Source organism: Oncorhynchus mykiss, chromosome 25 (genome assembly GCF_013265735.2).
Source record: "Oncorhynchus mykiss isolate Arlee chromosome 25, USDA_OmykA_1.1, whole genome shotgun sequence".
In the NCBI taxonomy this organism is placed as follows: domain Eukaryota; kingdom Metazoa; phylum Chordata; class Actinopteri; order Salmoniformes; family Salmonidae; genus Oncorhynchus; species Oncorhynchus mykiss.
The window spans coordinates 44,949,916-44,972,998 of record NC_048589.1 but is presented as its reverse complement, the minus strand read 5'-3'; the positions used below and the strand labels follow the sequence as shown (position 1 = coordinate 44,972,998).

General features: G+C 46.9%; 1 protein-coding gene across 5 annotated transcripts in view; it reads right to left on the bottom strand.

Moving 5' to 3' along the window:
• The window catches only part of dctn1b (dynactin 1b), a 121,742-nt gene that overhangs the window by 70,678 nt on the left and 27,981 nt on the right, over positions 1-23,083 (bottom strand). For 2 of the 5 annotated variants that reach the window (XM_036963094.1, XM_036963095.1), the window contains exons 5-8: positions 20,008-20,058; positions 8,826-8,843; positions 4,325-4,345; positions 3,479-3,664 (exon numbers count right to left, since the gene is read on the bottom strand). In XM_036963094.1, the coding sequence (XP_036818989.1) occupies positions 3,479-3,664; positions 4,325-4,345; positions 8,826-8,843; positions 20,008-20,058 (276 nt within the window). The remainder of the gene's footprint in view (positions 1-3,478; positions 3,665-4,324; positions 4,346-8,825; positions 8,844-20,007; positions 20,059-23,083) is intronic. The other 3 variants (XM_036963096.1, XM_036963097.1, XM_036963098.1) reach the window with 3 other exon arrangements.

Below are 23,083 nucleotides of genomic sequence, written 5' to 3'. Positions count from 1 at the left end.
TGAACAGGCAGTTAACCCACTGTTCCTAGAATTTGTTCTTAACTGACTTGCCTAGTTAAATAAAGGTAAATAATAATAAAAATAAAAATAAACAACTTTTTGCAAATATAATGAAAATGAAACAAAAATATTAAGAAATATATGTTAGAATCACCTTTTGCAGCGTTTACACCTGTGAGTCTTTCTAGGTAAGTCTCTAAGAGCTGTGAGTCTTTCTGGGTAAGTCTCTAAGAGCTGTGAGTCTTTCTGGGTAAGTATCTAAGAGCTGTGAGTCTTTCTGGGTAAGTCTCTAAGAGCTGTGAGTCTTTCTGGGTAAGTCTCTAAGAGCTGTGAGTCTTTCTGGGTAAGTCTCTAAGAGCTGTGAGTCTTTCTGGGTAAGTCTCTAAGAGCTGTGAGTCTTTCTGGGTAAGTCTCGAAGAGCTGTGAGTCTTTCTGGGTAAGTCTCTAAGAGCTGTGAGTCTTTCTGGGTAAGTCTCTAAGAGCTGTGAGTCTTTCTGGGTAAGTCTCTAAGAGCTGTGAGTCTTTCTGGGTAAGTCTCTAAGAGCTGTGAGTCTTTCTGGGTAAGTCGCTAAGAGCTGTGAGTCTTTCTGGGTCAGTCTCTAAGAGCTGTGAGTCTTTCTGGGTAAGTCTCTAAGAGCTGTGAGTCTTTCTGGGTCAGTCTCTAAGAGCTGTGAGTCTTTCTGGGTCAGTCTCTAAGAGCTGTGAGTCTTTCTGAGTCTCTAAGAGCTGTGAGTCTTTCTGAGTCTCTAAGAGCTGTGAGTCTTTCTGAGTCTCTAAGAGCTGTGAGTCTTTCTGGGTAAGTCTCTAAGAGCTGTGAGTCTTTCTGGGTAAGTCTCTAAGAGCTGTGAGTCTTTCTGGGTAAGTCTCTAAGAGCTGTGAGTCTTTCTGGGTAAGTCTCTAAGAGCTGTGAGTCTTTCTGGGTAAGTCTCTAAGAGCTGTGAGTCTTTCTGGGTAAGTCTCTAAGAGCTGTGAGTCTTTCTGGGTAAGTCTCTAAGAGCTGTGAGTCTTTCTGGGTAAGTCTCTAAGAGCTGTGAGTCTTTCTGGGTAAGTCTCTAAGAGCTGTGAGTCTTTCTGGGTAAGTCTCTAAGAGCTGTGAGTCTTTCTGGGTAAGTCTCTAAGAGCTGTGAGTCTTTCTGGGTAAGTCTCTAAGAGCTGTGAGTCTTTCTGGGTAAGTCTCTAAGAGCTGTGAGTCTTTCTGGGTAAGTCTCTAAGAGCTGTGAGTCTTTCTGGGTAAGTCTCTAAGAGCTGTGAGTCTTTCTGGGTAAGTCTCTAAGAGCTGTGAGTCTTTCTAGGTAAGTCTCTAAGAGCTGTGAGTCTTTCTGGGTAAGTCTCTAAGAGCTGTGAGTCTTTCTGGGTCAGTCGCTAAGAGCTGTGAGTCTTTCTGAGTCTCTAAGAGCTGTGAGTCTTTCTGGGTCAGTCTCTAAGAGCTGTGAGTCTTTCTGAGTCTCTAAGAGCTGTGAGTCTTTCTGAGTCTCTAAGAGCTGTGAGTCTTTCTGGGTAAGTCTCTAAGAGCTGTGAGTCTTTCTGAGTCTCTAAGAGCTGTGAGTCTTTCTGAGTCTCTAAGAGCTGTGAGTCTTTCTAGGTAAGTCTCTAAGAGCTGTGAGTCTTTCTGGGTAAGTCTCTAAGAGCTGTGAGTCTTTCTGAGTCTCTAAGAGCTGTGAGTCTTTCTGGGTAAGTCTCTAAGAGCTGTGAGTCTTTCTGGGTAAGTCTCTAAGAGCTGTGAGTCTTTCTGGGTAAGTCTCTAAGAGCTGTGAGTCTTTCTGGGTAAGTCTCTAAGAGCTGTGAGTCTTTCTGGGTAAGTCTCTAAGAGCTGTGAGTCTTTCTGGGTAAGTCTCTAAGAGCTGTGAGTCTTTCTGGGTAAGTCTCTAAGAGCTGTGAGTCTTTCTGGGTAAGTCTCTAAGAGCTGTGAGTCTTTCTGGGTAAGTCTCTAAGAGCTGTGAGTCTTTCTGGGTCAGTCTCTAAGAGCTGTGAGTCTTTCTGGGTAAGTCTCTAAGAGCTGTGAGTCTTTCTGGGTCTCTAAGAGCTGTGAGTCTTTCTGGGTCAGTCTCTAAGAGCTGTGAGTCTTTCTGGGTAAGTCTCTAAGAGCTGTGAGTCTTTCTGGGTAAGTCTCTAAGAGCTGTGAGTCTTTCTGGGTAAGTCTCTAAGAGCTGTGAGTCTTTCTGGGTAAGTCTCTAAGAGCTGTGAGTCTTTCTGGGTAAGTCTCTAAGAGCTGTGAGTCTTTCTGGGTAAGTCTCTAAGAGCTGTGAGTCTTTCTGGGTCTCTAAGAGCTGTGAGTCTTTCTAGGTAAGTCTCTAAGAGCTGTGAGTCTTTCTGGGTAAGTCTCTAAGAGCTTTCCACACCTGGATTGTACAATATTTGCATATTATTCTTCAAATTCTTCAAGCTCTGTCAAGTTGGTTGTTGATCACTGCTAGACATCCATTTAGAAGTGTTGCCATAGATTTTCAAGCAGATTTAAGTCAAAACTGTAACTTTGGCCACTCAGGAATCAATGTCGTCTTGATATTTTTAATATTCCATTAAATAAAATCAACCGTTTTCCAGCTACAACAGTCATTTACAACATTAACAATGTCTACACTGTATTTCTGATCAATTTGATGTTATTTTAAATGGACAAAAAAAAAAAATGCTTTCATGAACATCGGTGTCATTTTATATTATATATATATATATTATATTATATTTTATGCACGGGCGTGAAATTTGTGTGGATGAATCCCAAAACAGCAGTTCTAATGTAATAGTAGCTACACGGAGAAACACCACTAATCTGGCTATTCGTCATTCTTAAACAGGTCATTTATTCCCCCGTTTGCAAAACATGCGAGTTCACCTGTCATGTCCACAACGATGCAACAGCAAACCAACAACGTGAGAATACTTGATACTTGCTGGTATGAGGACGATTGGTTTGTAGAACCTTTCCCCCAATGAAGCTCGGATCGTGCTGCTCAGACCACAGCCCACTAGATACAGTAGCGCGTTGTTATACTGTAGCCTAAAAAAACACTGCTCCCAGCCGCCCCCTGGTGGCCATTATACATGTTCAATATTTATTCAAATCCTCCTGCGATGAAATGGGGCACATTAAAATCCGAACTCTGTACTACAGAGTATAGCTAACATTTACACACTTAGACACCAGGTAAAATTAGTCTTTAAAAACATACAGAATCTGTATAGCTATTTGCTATAGCCTCCCGGGTGGCGCAGTGGTCTAAGGCATCGCAGTGACACCAGAGATTCTGGGTTCTCCATGAAATTATGGAGAAAAAATGGGGTAAAATTATATTTATATGTTTTTTTTAATATGGCTTGCTATATATTGTACACGTCTAACCCAAGACAGTACATCTGTTAACAAGTGACTAAATGAGGAAGAACAGCTTGTGTTTACTGTGTCATTACACCTGAGGGTATTACATCACTCCAGTATCACAGTGAGCCATACAGTACAGTTGGTCATCCACTGTACCTTGCTGGGGAGTGGAGGTGGGGGGGCTGAAGGGGAGAGGAGCCCCCCGGGTGATGGGATGATGGGGGCCCCCAGGGGGGTCTGTGCCGGGGTGGAAGGCTCGCTGCTGCTCATCTCTCCAGCCGAGGCAGACACAGACCCAGAGGGCCCCGCCTTGGAGGCTCCGGTTCCCGCAGGACGGCTGGGCTGGAGGGGGAGAGAGGAAGAGAGAGAGAGAGAGAGAGAGAGAGAGAGGGGGAAAGGGAGAGAGAGAGAGAGAGGAAGAAAGGGAGAGAGACAGGGGAGAGAGAGAGAGAGAGAGAGAGAGAGAGAGAGAGAGAGAGAGAGAGAGAGAGAGAGAGAGAGGAGGAAAGCGAGAGAGAGAGAGAGGAAGAAACGGAGAGAGACAGGGGGAGAGAGAGAGGAGGAGAGAGAGAGAGAGAGGAGGGGAGAGGAGGAAAGGGAGAGAGAGAGAGGAGAGAGAGAGAAGAGAGAGAGGAGGAAAGGGAGAGAGAGAGGAGTAGAGAGGAGAGAAAGAGAGGAGGAGAGAGATGAAGGTTAGACCATCATGTCCCCAGCAAGGGGTTAGACACTGGGGACCAGACAAACACATCACTGTGAAATTTGGTATAGAAAATGTAATGTCTGGCAAAGCATCTGACATTCACCAGAAGACAGATGGATTAATACAGACCTATGTAATAAAAATATTAGTTATGAGTGAGAAGAAGAAAAAAAATATATATATATATATATATAAAGAATAAAAAGAAAGATAAAAGTTTGAAAAACTTAGAAGTGAAAAAAAAGACTGAGTTCACTCAAGAAGATAAGGAACAAAATGCCTCTGTAGAAGATTGGGCTCACCTTGGGCCTTCTGGCCGTAGTCTGAAGAGCAGTGGAGAGGACAAGAGAGGAGAGGAGAAGACAGGAAGAGAGAGGAGAGGAGCGGAAGAGACAGGAAGAGAGAGAAGAAAAAGCACCAACAGAAGGGTTAGTGGCATGCTGAAACCAGGTATAACATCAGTACAGTCAGATCAGCTGATGAGGACAAGACAGGAAGTCTGACAACTAAATCACATGTTGTCTAAAGCATAACACTGCCGTTCATCACCTTCTGAGTTGTTCTACAAATGTCTCCACCGCAAGACAATTGAACAGGTTATAGCAGGATGAACAGGTTATAGCATGATGAACAGGTTATAGCAGGATGAACAGGTTATAGCAGGATGAATAGGTTATAGCAGGATGAATAGGTTATAGCAGGATGAACAGGTTATAGCAGGATGAACAGGTTATAGCAGGATTAACAGGTTATAGCAGGATGAACAGGTTATAGCAGGATGAACAGGTTATAGCAGGATGAATAGCAGGATGAACAGGTTATAGCAGGATGAACAGGTTATAGCAGGATGAACAGGTTATAGCAGGATTAACAGGTTATAGCATGATGAACAGGTTATAGCAGGATGAACAGGTTATAGCAGGATGAACAGGTTATAGCAGGATGAACAGGTTATAGCATGATGAACAGGTTATAGCAGGATGAACAGGTTATAGCAGGATGAACAGGTTATAGCAGGATGAACAGGTTATAGCAGGATGAACAGGTTATAGCAGGATGAACAGGTTATAGCAGGATTAACAGGTTATAGCAGGATTAACAGGTTATAGCAGGATGAACAGGTTATAGCAGGATGAACAGGTTATAGCAGGATTAACAGGTTATAGCAGGATTAACAGGTTATAGCATGATGAACAGGTTATAGCAGGATGAACAGGTTATAGCATGATGAACAGGTTATAGCAGGATGAATAGGTTATAGCAGGATGAACAGGTTATAGCAGGATGAACAGGTTATAGCAGGATTAACAGGTTATAGCAGGATGAACAGGTTATAGCAGGATGAACAGGTTATAGCAGGATTAACAGGTTATAGCATGATGAGCAGGTTATAGCAGGATGAACAGGTTATAGCAGGATGAACAGGTTATAGCATGATGAACAGGTTATAGCAGGATGAACAGGTTATAGCATGATGAACAGGTTATAGCAGGATGAACAGGTTATAGCAGGATGAACAGGTTATAGCAGGATGAATAGGTTATAGCAGGATGAACAGGTTATAGCATGATGAACAGGTTATAGCAGGATGAACAGGTTATAGCATGATGAACAGGTTATAGCAGGATGAATAGGTTATAGCATGATGAACAGGTTGTAGCATGATGAATAGGTTATAGCAGGATGAACAGGTTATAGCAGGATGAACAGGTTATAGCAGGATGAATAGGTTATAGCAGGATGAACAGGTTATAGCATGATGAACAGGTTATAGCAGGATGAACAGGTTATAGCATGATGAACAGGTTATAGCAGGATGAACAGGTTATAGCAGGATGAACAGGTTATAGCATGATGAATAGGTTATAGCAGGATGAACAGGTTATAGCAGGATGAACAGGTTATAGCAGGATGAACAGGTTATAGCATGATGAACAGGTTATAGCATGATGAACAGGTTATAGCATGATGAACAGGTTATAGCAGGATGAATAGGTTATAGCAGGATGAACAAGTTATAGCATGATGAACAGGTTATAGCATGATGAACAGGTTATAGCATGATGAACAGGTTATAGCAGGATGAACAGGTTATAGCAGGATGAACAGGTTATAGCATGATGAACAGGTTATAGCATGATGAACAGGTTATAGCATGATGAACAGGTTATAGCAGGATGAATAGGTTATAGCATGATGAACAGGTTGTAGCATGATGAACAGGTTATAGCATGATGAACAGGTTATAGCATGATGAACAGGTTATAGCATGATGAACAGGTTATAGCATGAATAGGTTATAGCATGATGAACAGGTTATAGCATGATGAACAGGTTATAGCATGATGAACAGGTTATAGCAGGATGAATAGGTTATAGCAGGATGAACAGGTTATAGCAGGATGAACAGGTTATAGCATGATGAACAGGTTATAGCATGATGAACAGGTTATAGCAGGATGAACAGGTTATAGCAGGATGAACAGGTTATAGCAGGATGAACAGGTTATAGCATGATGAACAGGTTATAGCAGGATCACAGGACACCACACTGATTGTTTCCTTGGCGATTGTTCGCTGAGCTAGAGGGCCTCTTGTTCTAACATTCCTCCTGAAAGCCTCTGTGTCTGGCAGTTGGTCTCTGGCCACACATAGTTCAACCTCAGTGAGACAAAGAGACAGAGACTATCTGATAAATGACTGGTACCACCAGTGTCTTTCTGATAAATGACTGCATTGTGTCCGTAGGGGGAAACAACATGTCTGCTACAGACAAGAGGGAGTGAACCGTAACCCTAACTCCTCTGACCCCACCGATGGGATTTAGTTAGATCACTACACTGGTAGAAAAAAGGGTTCCAAAAGGGTTCTTCGGATGTCATAATAGGAGAACCCTTTTTGGTTCCAGGTTGAACCCTTTTTGGTTCCAGGTAGAACCCTTTTTGGTTCCTGGTAGAACCCTTTTTGTTTCCAGGTAGAACCCTTTTTGGTTCCAGGTAGAACCCTTTTTGGTTCCAGGTTGAACCCTTTTTGGTTCCAGGTAGAACCCTTTTTGGTTCCTGGTAGAACCCTTTTTGGTTCCCGGTAGAACCCTTTTTGGTTCCAGGTAGAAACACTCTGTTGAAAGGGATCCTCACGGAACCCAAAAGGGTTCTACCTGGAACCAAAAAAGTTCTACCTGGAACCAAAAGAGTTCTACCTGGAACCAAAAAGGGTTCCTTCACAACAAGTTATCGTATAGCGACAGCCGTAGACCCCTTTTAAGTTCAACATGGCCCCTTTTTTCCCTAAGAGTGTAGTAGAATATGGGCAGCTGAGGAGCGTTGTCCTGCCGTCATCTGGGTCAGGAGGTAGATAGAATCCATCCTTCAGGTTAACATGACTACATGTCATAGACTACGGGGGCCAATGAACCCCCTTCTCTCTTTTTTCCCCGAAGCTTTTGACCTGTCTGTGATACCGTATCTTAGAGGATATGATGTCACAGCGAGGCAACGTCCTCCCTCTTTATGTGAATAAGGACACAATGGCAGGAGATTTAAATGAAAGTGTGGGGCAATGTGGCTATATTTAAATAGAAACACTATAGTGGTCGCAAAAATAACGATTAAAAAATAACTCTCTCTCCATATTTATGGACTGGTATGTAAAACAGCTAGGTCTTATTATGGTATGTAAAACAGCTAGGTCTTATTATGGTATGTAAAACAGCTAGGTCTTATTATGGTATGTAAAACAGCTAGGTCTTATTATGGTATGTGAAACAACTCTTGTAAAACAGCTAGGTCTTATTATGGTATGTAAAACAACTCTTGTAAAACAGCTAGGTCTTATTATGGACTGGTATGTAGAACAGCTATTTCTTATTATGGACTGGTATGTAAAACAGCTAGGTTGTATTATGGTATGTAAAACAACTCTTGTAAAACAGCTAGGTCTTATTATGGACTGGTAAGTAAAACAGCTAGGTCTTATTATGGTATGTAAAATTGGTCTGTTATAAAACCGTTTGTAAGTCACTGGAAGTCCGTCTGAATTAGATGTAATGACTAAATGTAAACAGTGGAAGCCTGTATGATGTGTGAACTGTACCAGATAGGGGCATTACAGCAAGATAACAAGGCATCGGGGTTGAGGTCAATTCCATTTCAACTCTAGTCAATTCAGAAAGTTAACCAAATTGTAATTACACATTTTTCTCATTGAAAAGCATTGAGTCACTGAAATGTCAGTGTACTTCCTGAATAGACTGGCATTGATCCAAACACCCAATCAACCTGAACTAATTCATGGGCTGTTAACATATTCTAATGAGCTGTTAACATATTATAATGAGCTGTTAACATATTATAATGAGCTGTTAACATATTATAATGAGCTGGTAACACATTCTAATGAGCTGGTAACATATTCTAATGAGCTGGTAACATATTTGAATGAGCTGTTAACATATTCTAATGAGCTGTTAACATATTCTAATGAGCTGTTAACACATTCTAATGAGCTGTTAACACATTCTAATGAGCTGGTAACATATTCTAATGAGCTGTTAACACATTCTAATGAGCTGGTAACATATTCTAATGAGCTGTTAACACATTCTAATGCCCTGTTAACATAACCAAGGAGCTATATTCTACATAGGCAGATAGTTATACAACAACAATATCAAACAGACACGTTTACATAATCCCCTAATGAAATGAGGTGTGGATTAAGCACCTATCTAGATCACAGCTTCGTTAACACAAATTTACCAACAACAACAACCCATAATAAACATCATCAGATGGTGCTCTGTACCTTCCTGGGGGCAGGAGTCTGTCTCATCATATTGGCAAGAGAAGAAGACACACACACGGTCACACACACACGGTCACACACACGGTCACACACACGGTCACACACACGGTCACACACACACACACACACACACACACACACACACACACACACACACACACACACACACACACACACACACACACACTAGGATGAGAGATACTCAGTTACACATTGTGAGAGCACACAGACAGACAGACAGACAGACAGACACAGACGGTCAGACGGCCAGTCAGTGAGCTAGGCAGACAGACAGCCAACAGACAGCAGGCAGTAGCAGCTCAGTTCAGCTCAGACAGGGAAGGAAGCTGTAGCCTGTGCAAATGGCCGCAGATCAGACTCCTTTTTGTTTCTCGCAGCCAGCCCCTCTATAAACGTTTCTAATTAGTCCTTTCTGTTCCATCCGTGATACAGGGTTGGGTTGCCAGTCGTATAATCACAACGCTCGACTCTGCTCGGCAGGGTTGCCAGATTGTATAGTTTCCTTCCTCAGACCTTCCCTCTTCTCTGTCTGATTAATTCTCTCTCTCTGATCTGGCATCCTACTGGGATGAAAAAGGCTAACGCTGTTCTGTTCACCATCCACCTCTCTGTTCTGTTCACACAGAGAAACCTCCCCTCTCCGGCTCGCTCTATCGCTCTCCTGCTCTGTGTCCCTCCTTTTCTCTCTCTCACTCACTCTCAATCTTCCCCTTGCTCTCTCCTGTACTCTGTCCCTCCCTTTCTCTCTCTTTCTCTCTCCTGCTCTCTGTGTCTCTCTTTCTCTCTTCTCTTGTGTTCATGGTGATCTGCCAACCACTACCCTGCTCGTACATTACATCATTACTCTGCCCCCCTCCCAGACAGATGGACAGAGAAGTGGGAGGAGTGAGTTCGTGAGAGGGGGAAGGAGGAGAGAGGTGAAGAGCAGGAGAGGGAGATGGAGAGAGGGGAGGGAGGAGAGAGCTGGAGAGCAGGAGGAGGGAAGTGGAGAGAGGGGAGGGAGGAGAGAGCTGGAGAGAGGGGAGGAGAGAGCTGGAGAGAGGGGAGGGAGGAGAGAGCTGGAGAGCAGGAGAAGGGAGGTGGAGAGAGGGGTGGGAGGAGAGAACCGGAGAGCAGGAGAAGGGAGGTGGAGAGAGGGGGGAGGAGAGAGCTGGAGAGAGGGGGAGGAGAGAGCTGGAGAGAGGGGAGGGAGGAGCGATGTGGAGAGAGGGGAGGTAGGAGAGATGTGGAGACGGGAGGGAGGAGCAATGTGGAGAGAGGGGGAGAGAGGGGAGGTAGGAGAGATGTGGAGAGAGGGGGAGAGAGGGGAGGTAGGAGAGATGTGGAGAGGGGAGGGAGGAGCGATGTGGAGAGAGGGGGAGAGAGGGGAGGTAGGAGAGATGTGGAGAGAGGGGGAGAGAGGGGAGGTAGGAGAGATGTGGAGAGGGGAGGGAGGAGCGATGTGGAGAGAGGGGGAGAAGAAAGAGAAATAAAGACAAATAAAATTAGCAGAGGGAGGGTAGAGGAGGGGTGAGGTGATGTACTGAAGGGAGGGTAGAGGAGGGGTAAGGTGATGTACTGAAGGGAGGGTAGAGGAGGGGTAAGGTGATGTGTTGAAGGGAGGGTAGAGGAGGGGTAAGGTGAAGTACTGAAGGGAGGGTAGAGGAGGGTAAGGTGATGTACTGAAGGGAGGGTAGAGGAGGGGTAAGGTGATGTACTGAAGGGAGGGTAGAGGAGGGGTAAGGTGATGTACTGAAGGGAGGGTAGAGGAGGGGTAAGGTGATGTACTGAAGGGAGGGTAGAGGAGGGGTAAGGTGATGTACTGAAGGGAGGGTAGAGGAGGGGTAAGGTGATGTACTGAAGGGAGAGTAGAGGAGGGGTAAGGTGATGTGTTGAAGGGAGGGTAGAGGAGGGGTAAGGTGATGTACTGAAGGGAGGGTAGAGGAGGGGTAAGGTGATGTGTTGAAGGGAGGGTAGAGGAGGGGTAAGGTGATGTGTTGAAGGGAGGGTAGAGGAGGGGTAAGGTGATGTGTTGAAGGGAGGGTAGAGGAGGGGTAAGGTGATATGTTGAAGGGAGGGTAGAGGAGGGGTAAAGTGATGTACTGAAGGGAGGGTAGAGGAGGGGTAAGGTGATGTAGTGAAGGGAGGGTAGAGGAGGGGTAAGGTGATGTACTGAAGGGAGGGTAGAGGAGGGGTAAGGTGATGTAGTGAAGGGAGGGTAGAGGAGGGGTAAGGTGATGTACTGAAGGGAGGGTAGAGGAGGTGTAAGGTGATGTACTGAAGGGAGGGTAGAGGAGGGGTAAGGTGATGTACTGAAGGGAGGGTAGAGGAGGGGTAAGGTGATGTGTTGAAGGGAGGGTAGAGGAGGGGTAAGGTGATGTACTGAAGGGAGGGTAGAGGAGGGGTGATGTACTGAAGGGAGGGTAGAGGAGGGGTAAGGTGATGTACTGAAGGGAGGGTAGAGGAGGGGTAAGGTGATGTGTTGAAGGGAGGGTAGAGGAGGGGTGCTGTACTGAAGGGAGGGTAGAGGAGGGGTAAGGTGATGTGTTGAAGGGAGGGTAGAGGAGGGGTGATGTACTGAAGGGAGGGTAGAGGAGGGGTAAGGTGATGTACTGAAGGGAGGGCAGAGGAGGGGTAAGGTGATGTACTGAAGGGAGGGTAGAGGAGGGGTAAGGTGATGTACTGAAGGGAGGGTAGAGGAGGGGTAAGGTGATGTACTGAAGGGAGGGTAGAGGAGGGGTAAGGTGATGTACTGAAGGGAGGGTAGAGGAGGGGTAAGGTGATGTACTGAAGGGAGGGTAGAGGAGGGGTAAGGTGATGTGTTGAAGGGAGGGTAGAGGAGGGGTAAGGTGATGTACTGAAGGGAGGGTAGAGGAGGGGTAAGGTGATGTACTGAAGGGAGGGTAGAGGAGGGGTAAGGTGATGTACTGAAGGGAGGGTAGAGGAGGGGTAAGGTGATGTACTGAAGGGAGGGTAGAGGAGGGGTAAGGTGATGTGTTGAAGGGAGGGTAGAGGAGGGGTAAGGTGATGTACTGAAGGGAGGGTAGAGGAGGGGTAAGGTGATGTACTGAAGGGAGGGTAGAGGAGGGGTAAGGTGATGTGTTGAAGGGAGGGTAGAGGAGGGGTATGGTGATGTACTGAAGGGAGGGTAGAGGAGGGGTAAGGTGATGTGTTGAAGGGAGGGTAGAGGAGGGGTAAGGTGATGTACTGAAGGGAGGGTAGAGGAGGGGTAACGTGATGTACTGAAGGGAGGGTAGAGGAGGGGTGATGTACTGAAGGGAGGGTAGAGGAGGGGTAAGGTGATGTACTGAAGGAAGGGTAGAGGAGGGGTATGGTGATGAACTGAAGGGAGGGTAGAGGAGGGGTAAGGTGATGTGTTGAAGGGAGGGTAGAGGAGGGGTAAGGTGATGTACTGAAGGGAGGGTAGAGGAGGGGTAAGGTGATGTACTGAAGGGAGGGTAGAGGAGGGGTAAGGTGATGTACTGAAGGGAGGGTAGAGGAGGGGTAAGGTGATGTGTTGAAGGGAGGGTAGAGGAGGGGTAAGGTGATGTACTGAAGGGAGGGTAGAGGAGGGGTAAGGTGATGTACTGAAGGGAGGGTAGAGGAGGGGTAAGGTGATGTACTGAAGGGAGGGTAGAGGAGAGCTAAGGTGATGTATTGAAGGGAGGGTAGAGGAGGGGTAAGGTGATGTACTGAAGGGAGGGTAGAGGAGGGGTAAGGTGATGTACTGAAGGGAGGGTAGAGGAGGGGTAAGGTGATGTACTGAAGGGAGGGTAGAGGAGGGGTAAGGTGATGTGCTGAAGGGAGGGTAGAGGAGGGGTAAGGTGATGTACTGAAGGGAGGGTAGAGGAGGGGTAAGGTGATGTGTTGAAGGGAGGGTAGAGGAGGGGTAAGGTGATGTACTGAAGGGAGGGTAGAGGAGGGGTGATGTACTGAAGGGAGGGTAGAGGAGGGGTAAGGTGATGTACTGAAGGGAGGGTAGAGGAGGGGTAAGGTGATGTGTTGAAGGGAGGGTAGAGGAGGGGTAAGGTAATGTACTGAAGGGAGGGTAGAGGAGGGGTAAGGTGATGTGTTGAAGGGAGGGTAGAGGAGGGGTAAGGTGATGTGTTGAAGGGAGGGTAGAGGAGGGGTAAGGTGATGTACTGAAGGGAGGGTAGAGGAGGGGTAAGGTGATGTACTGAAGGGAGGGTAGAGGAGGGGTAAGGTGATGTACTGAAGGGAGGGTAGAGGGGGGGTAAGGTGATGTGTTGAAGGGAGGGTAGAGGAGGGGTGATGTACTGAAGGGAGGGTAGAGGAGGGGTAAGGTGATGTACTGAAGGGAGGGCAGAGGAGGGGTAAGGTGATGTACTGAAGGGAGGGTAGAGGAGGGGTAAGGTGATGTACTGAAGGGAGGGTAGAGGAGGGGTAAGGTGATGTACTGAAGGGAGGGTAGAGGAGGGGTAAGGTGATATACTGAAGGGAGGGTAGAGGAGGGGTAAGGTGATGTACTGAAGGGAGGGTAGAGGAGGGGTAAGGTGATGTACTGAAGGGAGGGTAGAGGAGGGGTAAGGTGATGTACTGAAGGGAGGGTAGAGGAGGGGTAAGGTGATGTACTGAAGGGAGGGTAGAGGAGGGGTAAGGTGATGTACTGAAGGGAGGGTAGAGGAGGGGTAAGGTGATGTGTTGAAGGGAGGGTAGAGGAGGGGTAAGGTGATGTACTGAAGGGAGGGTAGAGGAGGGGTAAGGTGATGTACTGAAGGGAGGGTAGAGGAGGGGTAAGGTGATGTGTTGAAGGGAGGGTAGAGGAGGGGTAAGGTGATGTACTGAAGGGAGGGTAGAGGAGGGGTAAGGTGATGTGTTGAAGGGAGGGTAGAGGAGGGGTAAGGTGATGTACTGAAGGGAGGGTAGAGGAGGGGTGATGTACTGAAGGGAGGGTAGAGGAGGAGTAAGGTGATGTACTGAAGGGAGGGTAGAGGAGGGGTAACGTGATGTACTGAAGGGAGGGTAGAGGAGGGGTGATGTACTGAAGGGAGGGTAGAGGAGGGGTAAGGTGATGTACTGAAGGGAGGGTAGAGGAGGGGTATGGTGATGAACTGAAGGGAGGGTAGAGGAGGGGTAAGGTGATGTGTTGAAGGGAGGGTAGAGGAGGGGTAAGGTGATGTACTGAAGGGAGGGTAGAGGAGGGGTAAGGTGATGTACTGAAGGGAGGGTAGAGGAGGGGTAAGGTGATGTACTGAAGGGAGGGTAGAGGAGGGGTAAGGTGATGTGTTGAAGGGAGGGTAGAGGAGGGGTAAGGTGATGTACTGAAGGGAGGGTAGAGGAGGGGTAAGGTGATGTACTGAAGGGAGGGTAGAGGAGGGGTAAGGTGATGTACTGAAGGGAGGGTAGAGGAGAGCTAAGGTGATGTATTGAAGGGAGGGTAGAGGAGGGGTAAGGTGATGTGTTGAAGGGAGGGTAGAGGAGGGGTAAGGTGATGTACTGAAGGGAGGGTAGAGGAGGGGTAAGGTGATGTACTGAAGGGAGGGTAGAGGAGGGGTAAGGTGATGTGCTGAAGGGAGGGTAGAGGAGGGGTAAGGTGATGTACTGAAGGGAGGGTAGAGGAGGGGTAAGGTGATGTGTTGAAGGGAGGGTAGAGGAGGGGTAAGGTGATGTACTGAAGGGAGGGTAGAGGAGGGGTGATGTACTGAAGGGAGGGTAGAGGAGGGGTGATGTACTGAAGGGAGGGTAGAGGAGGGGTAAGGTGATGTGTTGAAGGGAGGGTAGAGGAGGGGTAAGGTGATGTGTTGAAGGGAGGGTAGAGGAGGTGTAAGGTGATGTAGTGAAGGGAGGGTAGAGGAGGGGTAAGGTGATGTTCTGAAGGGAGGGTAGAGGAGGGGTAAGGTGATGTACTGAAGGGAGGGTAGAGGAGGGGTAAGGTGATGTACTGAAGGGAGGGTAGAGGAGGGGTAAGGTGATGTTCTGAAGGGAGGGTAGAGGAGGGGTAAGGTGATGTACTGAAGGAAGGGTAGAGGAGGGGTAAGGTGATGTACTGAAGGAAGGGTAGAGGAGGGGTAAGTTGATGTACTGAAGGGAGGGTAGAGGAGGGGTAAGGTGATGTACTGAAGGGAGGGTAGAGGAGGGGTAAGGTGATGTGTTGAAGGGAGGGTAGAGGAGGGGTAAGGTGATGTACTGAAGGGAGGGTAGAGGAGGGGTAAGGTGATGTACTGAAGGGAGGGTAGAGGAGGGGTAAGGTGATGTATTGAAGGGAGGGTAGAGGAGGGGTAAGGTGATGTACTGAAGGGAGGGTAGAGGAGGGGTAAGGTGATGTATTGAAGGGAGGGTAGAGGAGGGGTATGGTGATGTGTTGAAGGGAGGGTAGAGGAGGGGTAAGGTGATGTACTGAAGGGAGGGTAGAGTACTCTGTACCAGTAACTAGATATTACCCACTCTCTGTACCAGTAACTAGTTATTACCCACTAACTGTACTAGTAACTAGTTATTACCAACCCTCTGCACCAGTAACTAGATATTACCCACTCTCTGTACTAGTAACTAGTTATTACCGACCCTCTGTACCAGTAACTAGATATTACCCACTCTTTGTACCAGTAACTAGTTATTACCGACCCTCTGTACCAGTAACTAGTTATTACCCACTCTCTGTACTAGTAACTAGATATTACCCACTCTCTGTACTAAAATACTCTGAGTTTAATATCAAATAAATACAAATGTTTTGGAATCAGGCTGTCCAGTAGTATAGAATCAGGCTGTCCAGTAGTATAGAATCAGGCTGTCCAATAGTATAGAATCAGGCTGTCCAATAGTATAGAATCAGGCTGTCCAGTAGTATAGAATCAGGCTGTCCAATAGTAAAGAATCAGGCTGTCCAATAGTATAGAATCAGGCTGTCCAGTAGTATAGAATCAGGCTGTCCAATAGTAAAGAATCAGGCTGTCCAATAGTAAAGAATCAGGCTGTCCAGTAGTATAGAATCAGGCTGTTCAATAGTATAGAATCAGGCTGTCCAATAGTATAGAATCAGGCTGTCCAATAGTAAAGAATCAGGCTGTCCAGTAGTATAGAATCAGGCTGTCCAATAGTATAGAATCAGGCTGTCCAATAGTATAGAATCAGGATGTCTGGGTGTGTCTAGTCTAGGTTACTGGGCCAGAACAGTCTGTAGTCTGGGTGTGTCTAGTCTAGGTTACTGGGCCAGAACAGTCTGTAGTCTGGGTGTGTCTAGTCTAGGTTACTGGAGCAGACTGTAGTCTGGGTGTGTCTAGTCTAGGTTACTGGGCCAGAACAGTCTGTAGTCTGGGTGTGTCTAGTCTAGGTTACTGGGCCAGAACAGTCTGTAGTCTGGGTGTGTCTAGTCTAGGTTACTGGGCCAGAACAGTCTGTAGTCTGGGTGTGTCTAGTCTAGGTTACTGGAGCAGAACAGTCTGCAGTCTGGGTGTGTCTAGTCTAGGCTACTGGACCAGAGCAGACTGAAGTCTGGGTGTGTCTAGTCTAGGTTACTGGGCCAGAACAGACTGTAGTCTGGGTGTGTCTAGTCTAGGTTACTGGGCCAGAGATAGATGGAGGGATGGCCATAAGGAGGAGAGGGGGATGAATTAGGGAGGAGAGAAGAGGAAGATGGAGGGATGGCCATAAGGAGGAGAGGGGGATGAATTAGGGGACAGACTGAGGGAGGAGAGAAGAGGTAGATGGAGGGATGGCCATAAGGAGGAGAGGGGGATGAATTAGGGAGGAGAGAAGGTAGATGGAGGGATCATGTTACTGCTTTAAAAAAGCAGCAGGGTGAAATCACTGTCACTGTATCCGAGGTCAGTGACCCGGGCAGGATGGAGAGATACCCCACAGAGAGCCATACAGGTGTAGGATTACTGTCCTGACAGCCCCGGGACACTTAGCAGACAGAACACTGCTGACAGTGACAACAACTTGTACGTCCTCTACGCTTCAGAACACATCACCAAATAGAACCTTCTACGTCCCGGGTTCTGGAGATGCTAAACGGTACAACTAGTGTTCTATAGAGTCTCATGTAAACCTGCTGGTTAGGGACTCAGACAGACAGTGGCTTCAGACTCGTCCAGTGACGTACTAAGATGGCCACAGACTAGAGGGCTGTTTGGGAGAGCAATATGTAAACATCCAGACCAGAGGTCAAATATTATTCAAATTCATTGCAAATACTTTAACGTGAACATGATTGAGTTTTCCTGGCGCAACGGAACCAATAGAATAGTCGCTAAATCAGGCACTCCGGCCAGGCTTCAGCAAAAGCTAAAAGTATTTGAGAGATTTCAAGTACTATTTGAACCCATATCTGGACACCCAATAACATCGCTGCTGAGCACAAGAGCAGAGCAGGAAATCCATACTGTAGGGAGCTGGCCTCTCTTCTCTCTGAGCTGAGCTGGCATCTCCTCTCTCTATTTCTTTCTGAGCTGGCCTCTCCTCTCTCTCTCTCTGAGCTGGCCTCTCCTCTCTCTCTCTCTGAGCTGGCCTCTCCCCTCTTTCTATCTGAGCTGGCCTCTCCTCTCTCTCTGAGCTGGCCTCTCCTCTCTCTGAGCTGGCCTCTCCCCTCTCTCTCTCTGAGCTAGCCTCTCCTCTCTCTCTGAGCTGGCCTCTCCTCTCGCTCTCTCTCTGAGCTGGCCTCTCCTCTCTCGGTCTCTCTGAGCTGGCCTCTCCTCTCTCTCTCTCTCTCTCTGAGCTGGCCTCTCCTCTCTCTCTCTCTGAGCTGGCCTCTCCTCTCTCTCTGAGCTGGCCTCTCCTCTCTCTATTTCTTTCTGAGCTGGCCTCTCTTCTCTCTCTCTGAGCTGGCCTCTCCTCTCTCCCTCTCTCTCTCTTTCTGAGCTGGCCTCTCCTCTCTCTCTCTCCTTCTCTCTCGGAGCTGGCCTCTCCTCTCTTTGAGCTTGCCTCTCCTTTCACTCTCTCTCTCTCTCTGAAATGACCTCTTCTCTCTCGCTGAGCTGGCCTCTCCTCTCTGACCGGAGTCTCTGCGTTAGCCCAGAATGTCACCTTGTTCCCTATATAGTGCACTACTGACCAGCCCTTGCATGCTCCCCTGGTCTAGATAGAGGTCATCTCAGCTACAACACTGCACCCTCTCACTACCTGACATTTATCATGACAGCCAACAGAAGCATACCGCGCGTGTATGTGTGTGTGTGTGTGTGTGTGTGTGTGTGTGTGTGTGTGTGTGTGTGTGTGTGTGTGTGGACAGCAGTACATCACTGAGTAGCACAGTACAGCTCCAGTTAACATGCTACTGGGTAAACAGACCCAGTTAACATGCCACTGGGTAAACAGACCCAGTTAACATGCTACTGGGTAAACAGCTTTAGTTAACATGCTACTGGGTAAACAGACCCAGTTAACATGCTACTGGGTAAACAGACCCAGTTAACATGCTACTGGGTAAACAGACCCAGTTAACATGCTACTGGGTAAACAGACCCAATTAACATGCTACTGGGTAAACAGACCCAGTTAACATGCTACTGGGTAAACAGCTTTAGTTAACATGCCACTGGGTAAACAGCTTCAGTTAACATGCTACTGGGTAAACAGACCCAGTTAACATGCTACTGGGTAAACAGCCACAGTTAACATGCTACTGGGTAAACAGACCCAGTTAACATGCTACTGGGTAAACAGACCCAGTTAACACGCTACTGTGTAAACAGACCCAGTTAACATGCTACTGGGTAAACAGACCCAGTTAACATGCTACTGGGTAAACAGCCCCAGTTAATGTGCTACTGGGTAAACAGACCCAGTTAACATGCTACTGGGTAAACAGCCTCAGTTAACATGCTAATGGGTAAACAGACCCAGTTAACATGCTACTGGGTAAACAGCCTCAGTTAACATGCTACTGGGTAAACAGACCCAATTAACATGCTACTGGGTAAACAGACCCAGTTAACATGCTACTGGGTAAACAGCTTTAGTTAACATGCCACTGGGTAAACAGCTTCAGTTAACATGCTACTGGGTAAACAGACCCAGTTAACATGCTACTGGGTAAACAGCCACAGTTAACATGCTACTGGGTAAACAGACCCAGTTAACATGCTACTGGGTAAACAGACCCAGTTAACACGCTACTGTGTAAACAGACCCAGTTAACATGCTACTGGGTAAACAGACCCAGTTAACATGCTACTGGGTAAACAGCCCCAGTTAATGTGCTACTGGGTAAACAGACCCAGTTAACATGCTACTGGGTAAACAGCCTCAGTTAACATGCTAATGGGTAAACAGACCCAGTTAACATGCTACTGGGTAAACAGCCTCAGTTAACATGCTACTGGGTAAACAGACCCAGTTAACATGCAACTGGGTAAACAGCTTTAGTTAACATGCTACTGGGTAAACAGCCCCAGTTAACATGCTACTGGGTAAACATCCCCAGTTAACATGCTACTGGGTAAACGTACCCAGTTAACATGCTACTGGGTAAACAGCCTCAGTTAACATGTTACTGGGTAAACAGCCACAGTTAACATGCTACTGGGTAAACATCTTTAGTTAACATGCTACTGGGTAAACAGCCCCAGTTAACATGCTACTGGGTAAACGTACCCAGTTAACATGCTACTGGGTAAACAGACCCAGTTAACATGCTACTGGGTAAACAGACCCAGTTAACATGCTACTGGGTAAACAGACCCAGTTAACATGCTACTGGGTAAACATCTTTAGTTAACATGCTACTGGGTAAACAGACCCAGTTAACACGCTACTGGGTAAACAGACCCAGTTAACATGCCACTGGGTAAACAGACCCAGTTAACATGCTACTGGGTAAACAGCCTCAGTTAACATGCTACTAGGAAAACAGACAAAGTTAACATGCTACTGGGTAAACAGCATCAAGTCCCGACATGACAGCTGACCACGTATGAACCAATGATGACTGAGGAGGGCGGAGAGGGACAGGGAAGAGGGATATGAGCCGTCACTCACAGGGATGAGCCGTCACTCACAGGGATGAGCCGTCACTCACAGGGATGAGCCGTCACTCACAGAAACATGCATGTACACAAAGACAGACAGGGAGAACAACGATGGATGGGAGACGGTCTGGGAGAGCTAGGGGTTATGGGGAAATGGAGTTGACGCCCTGTTGCCATGCAGCTAGGCCATTCAGAGCCACGGTTACGGTTACCACGGTTACCACATTATTATTATGACGACCGGCTGTTACCGAGGAGGTTCGAGAAGCGTGCACCACCTTTTTGGGCTTGGGTCCTCGCTGCTGTGTGGTCATAGGGAGTGGGTGGGGGAGGGGTGTAAAGGTGAGAGGTTAGAGGTCACAGAAGTTAAAAGGTTAGAGTTCATCGGTGACATCATTCTGGAGGTGGTGATGGGAAGTGTCAGTCAGTCAGTCAGTGCTCTACCGTGGATTGAACAGAGGTGAACATAAGGAACATTTCTACACAGACACACACTGTTTATTGTAAATAACACGTCAATGGAAATGCTAAAAACTCGGGTTGCTCAGATCCCTGCTGTCCAGCGCCTTCAGAGTGCATTCAAGCCCTTTGTTGTGACTAATCAAGTTCATTTGCTCAACAAGTCACATAATAAGTTGCATGGACTCACTCTGTTTATTAACAGGATTTTTTTTTTAATGTCTACCCCGACACACAATTATCTGTAAGGTCCCTCAGTCGAAGCAGTGAATTTCAAACACAGATTCAACCACAAAGACCAGGGAGGTTTTACAATGCCTCGCAAAGAAGGGCACCTATTGGTAGATGGGTAAAAAACAGCAGACATTGAATATCCCTTTGAGCATGGTGAAGTTATCAATTACACTTTGGGTGGTGTATCAATACACCCAGTCATTACAAAGATACAGGCGTCCCTCCCAACTCAGTTGCCGGAGAGGAAGGAAACCTGTCAGGGAATTTACCATGGAGGTCAATGGTGACTTTAAAACAGTTACAGAGTTTAATGGCTGTGATGGGAGAAAACTGAGGATGGATCAACAACATTGTAGTTACTCCACAATACTAACCTAATTGACCGAGTGAAAAGAAGGAAGCCTGCACAGAATAAAAATATTCCAAAAGAGGGAAGGTAGAGAGAGAAGGAAGAAGAAGAGGAGGAGCAGGAGGGAGGAGATGTTTTGGTGAAGAGGAAGAGCAGAGGGGGAGGGTTTGGTGAAGAGGAGGAGCAGGAGGGAGGAGGTGTTTTGGTGAAGAGGAAGAGCAGAGGGGGAGGGTTTGGTGAAGAGGAGGAGCAGGAGGGAGGAGGTGTTTTGGGTAATTCAGATTGAGGACCTTACAACTGATGAATTTGTTTGTTCTTGTTTTCATTCTGATTGCATTTTTTGATTTGATTTGTTTGTTTGTGTAATTTCAGTAGTTCACGATGCCTTCGGAAAAGTATTCAGACCCTTTGACCTTTTTCCACATTTTGTTCTATTCTTATTCATAAAGCGAAAACAGCTTTTTTAGATATTTCAACATGTTTATTAAAAAATTTAAAAAACAGAAATACCTTATTCACATAAGTATTCAAACCCTTTACTATGAGACTTGAAATTGAGCTCAGGCACACCCTGTTTCCATTGATCATCCTTGAGATGTTTCTACAACTTGATTGGAGGCCACCTGTGGTATATTCAATTGATTGGACATGATTTGGAAAGGCACACACCTGTCTATGTAAGGTCCCACAATTGACAGTGAATGTCAGAGCAAAAACCAAGCCATGAGGTTGAAGGAATTGTCCAAGACAGGATTGTGTCGAGGCACAGATCTGGGGAAGGGTACCAAAACATTTCTGCAGCATTGAAGGTACACAAGAACACAGTGGCCTCCCTCATTCTTAAATGGAAGATGGGAGAACCTTCCAGAAGGACAACCATCTCTGCAGCACTCCACCAATCAGGCCTTTATGGTAGAGTGGCCAGACGGAAGCCACTCCTCAGTAAAAGGCACATGACAGCCTGCTTGGAGTTTGCCAAAAGGTACCTAAAGACTCTCAGACCATGAGAAACAAGATTCACTGGTCTGATTAAACCAAGATTGAACTCTGGTTTGAATGCCAAGCGTCACGTCTGAAGGAAACCTGGCACCATCCCTACGGTGAAGCAGCATCATGGTGTGGGGATGTTTTTCAGCAGCAGGGACTGGGAGACTAGTCAGGATCGAGGCAAAGATGAACAAAGCAAAGTACAGAGAGATTAAAACCTGCTCCAGAGCGCTCCGGACCTCAGACTGGGGTGAAGGTTCACCTTCCAACAGGACAAGGATCCTAAGCACACAGCCAAGACAACGCAGGAGTGGCTTCAGGACAAGTCTCTGAATGTCCTTGAGTGGCCCAGCCAGTCCTGGACTTTAACCCTACCAAACATCTCTGGAGATACCTGAAAATAGCTGTGCAGCAACGCTCCCAATCCAACCTGACACCTTGAGAGGATCTGCAGAGAAGAATGGGAGAAAGTCCCCAAATACAGGTGTGCCACGCTTGTAGTGTCATACCCAAGAAGACTCGAGGCTGTAATCGCTGCCAAAGGTGCTTCAACAAAGTACTGAGGAAAGGGTCTGAATACTTATGTAAATGTGATATTTCAGTTGTTTTTTATTTTTAATAAATTAGTAAACATTTCTAAAAACCTGTTTTTGCTTTGTCATTATGTGGTATTGTGTGTAGATTGATGAGTGACGGGGGGGGGGCAATTTAACAGAGGAGGGGGAGGGCGAGAGAGGAGGAAGAGGGGGAGGATGAGAGAGGAGGAAGAGGGGGAGGAGAGAGGAAGAAGAGGGGGAGGAGAGAGGAAGAAGAGGGGGAGGAGAGGGGAGGACGAGAGAGGAGGAAGAGGGGGAGGAAGGAGGGGAGGGGGAGGACGAGAGAGGAGGAAGGAGGGGAGAGGAGGAAGAGGGGGAGGTAAAGACGCAGAGTTAGGTGAACAAGGAGCTCCAGGTCCACACAGACAGACAGACAGGAAGTGTCATGGCCACCATGACTCAGCAGCAGAGGGGAAATGTCTCTCTCTCTCTACTTCAGGGTGAATAACTGCTCCCATCTACTGGTCAGAACAGGGATTTCATCTCCTCCTCATGTTAACTTCTTCCTGTCCGCTGCGGAGGAAAAAACTCCCTGGATAGGAAAAAGGGAGTAAGAGAAAGACAGCGAGAGAATGACAGAGAGAGAGAGAGAGAGAGAGAGAGAGAGAGAGAGAGAGAATGACAGAGAGAGAGAGAGAGAGAGAGAGAGAGAATGAGAGAGAATGAGAGAGAAAGAGAGAGAGAGAGAGAGAGGGAGAGAGA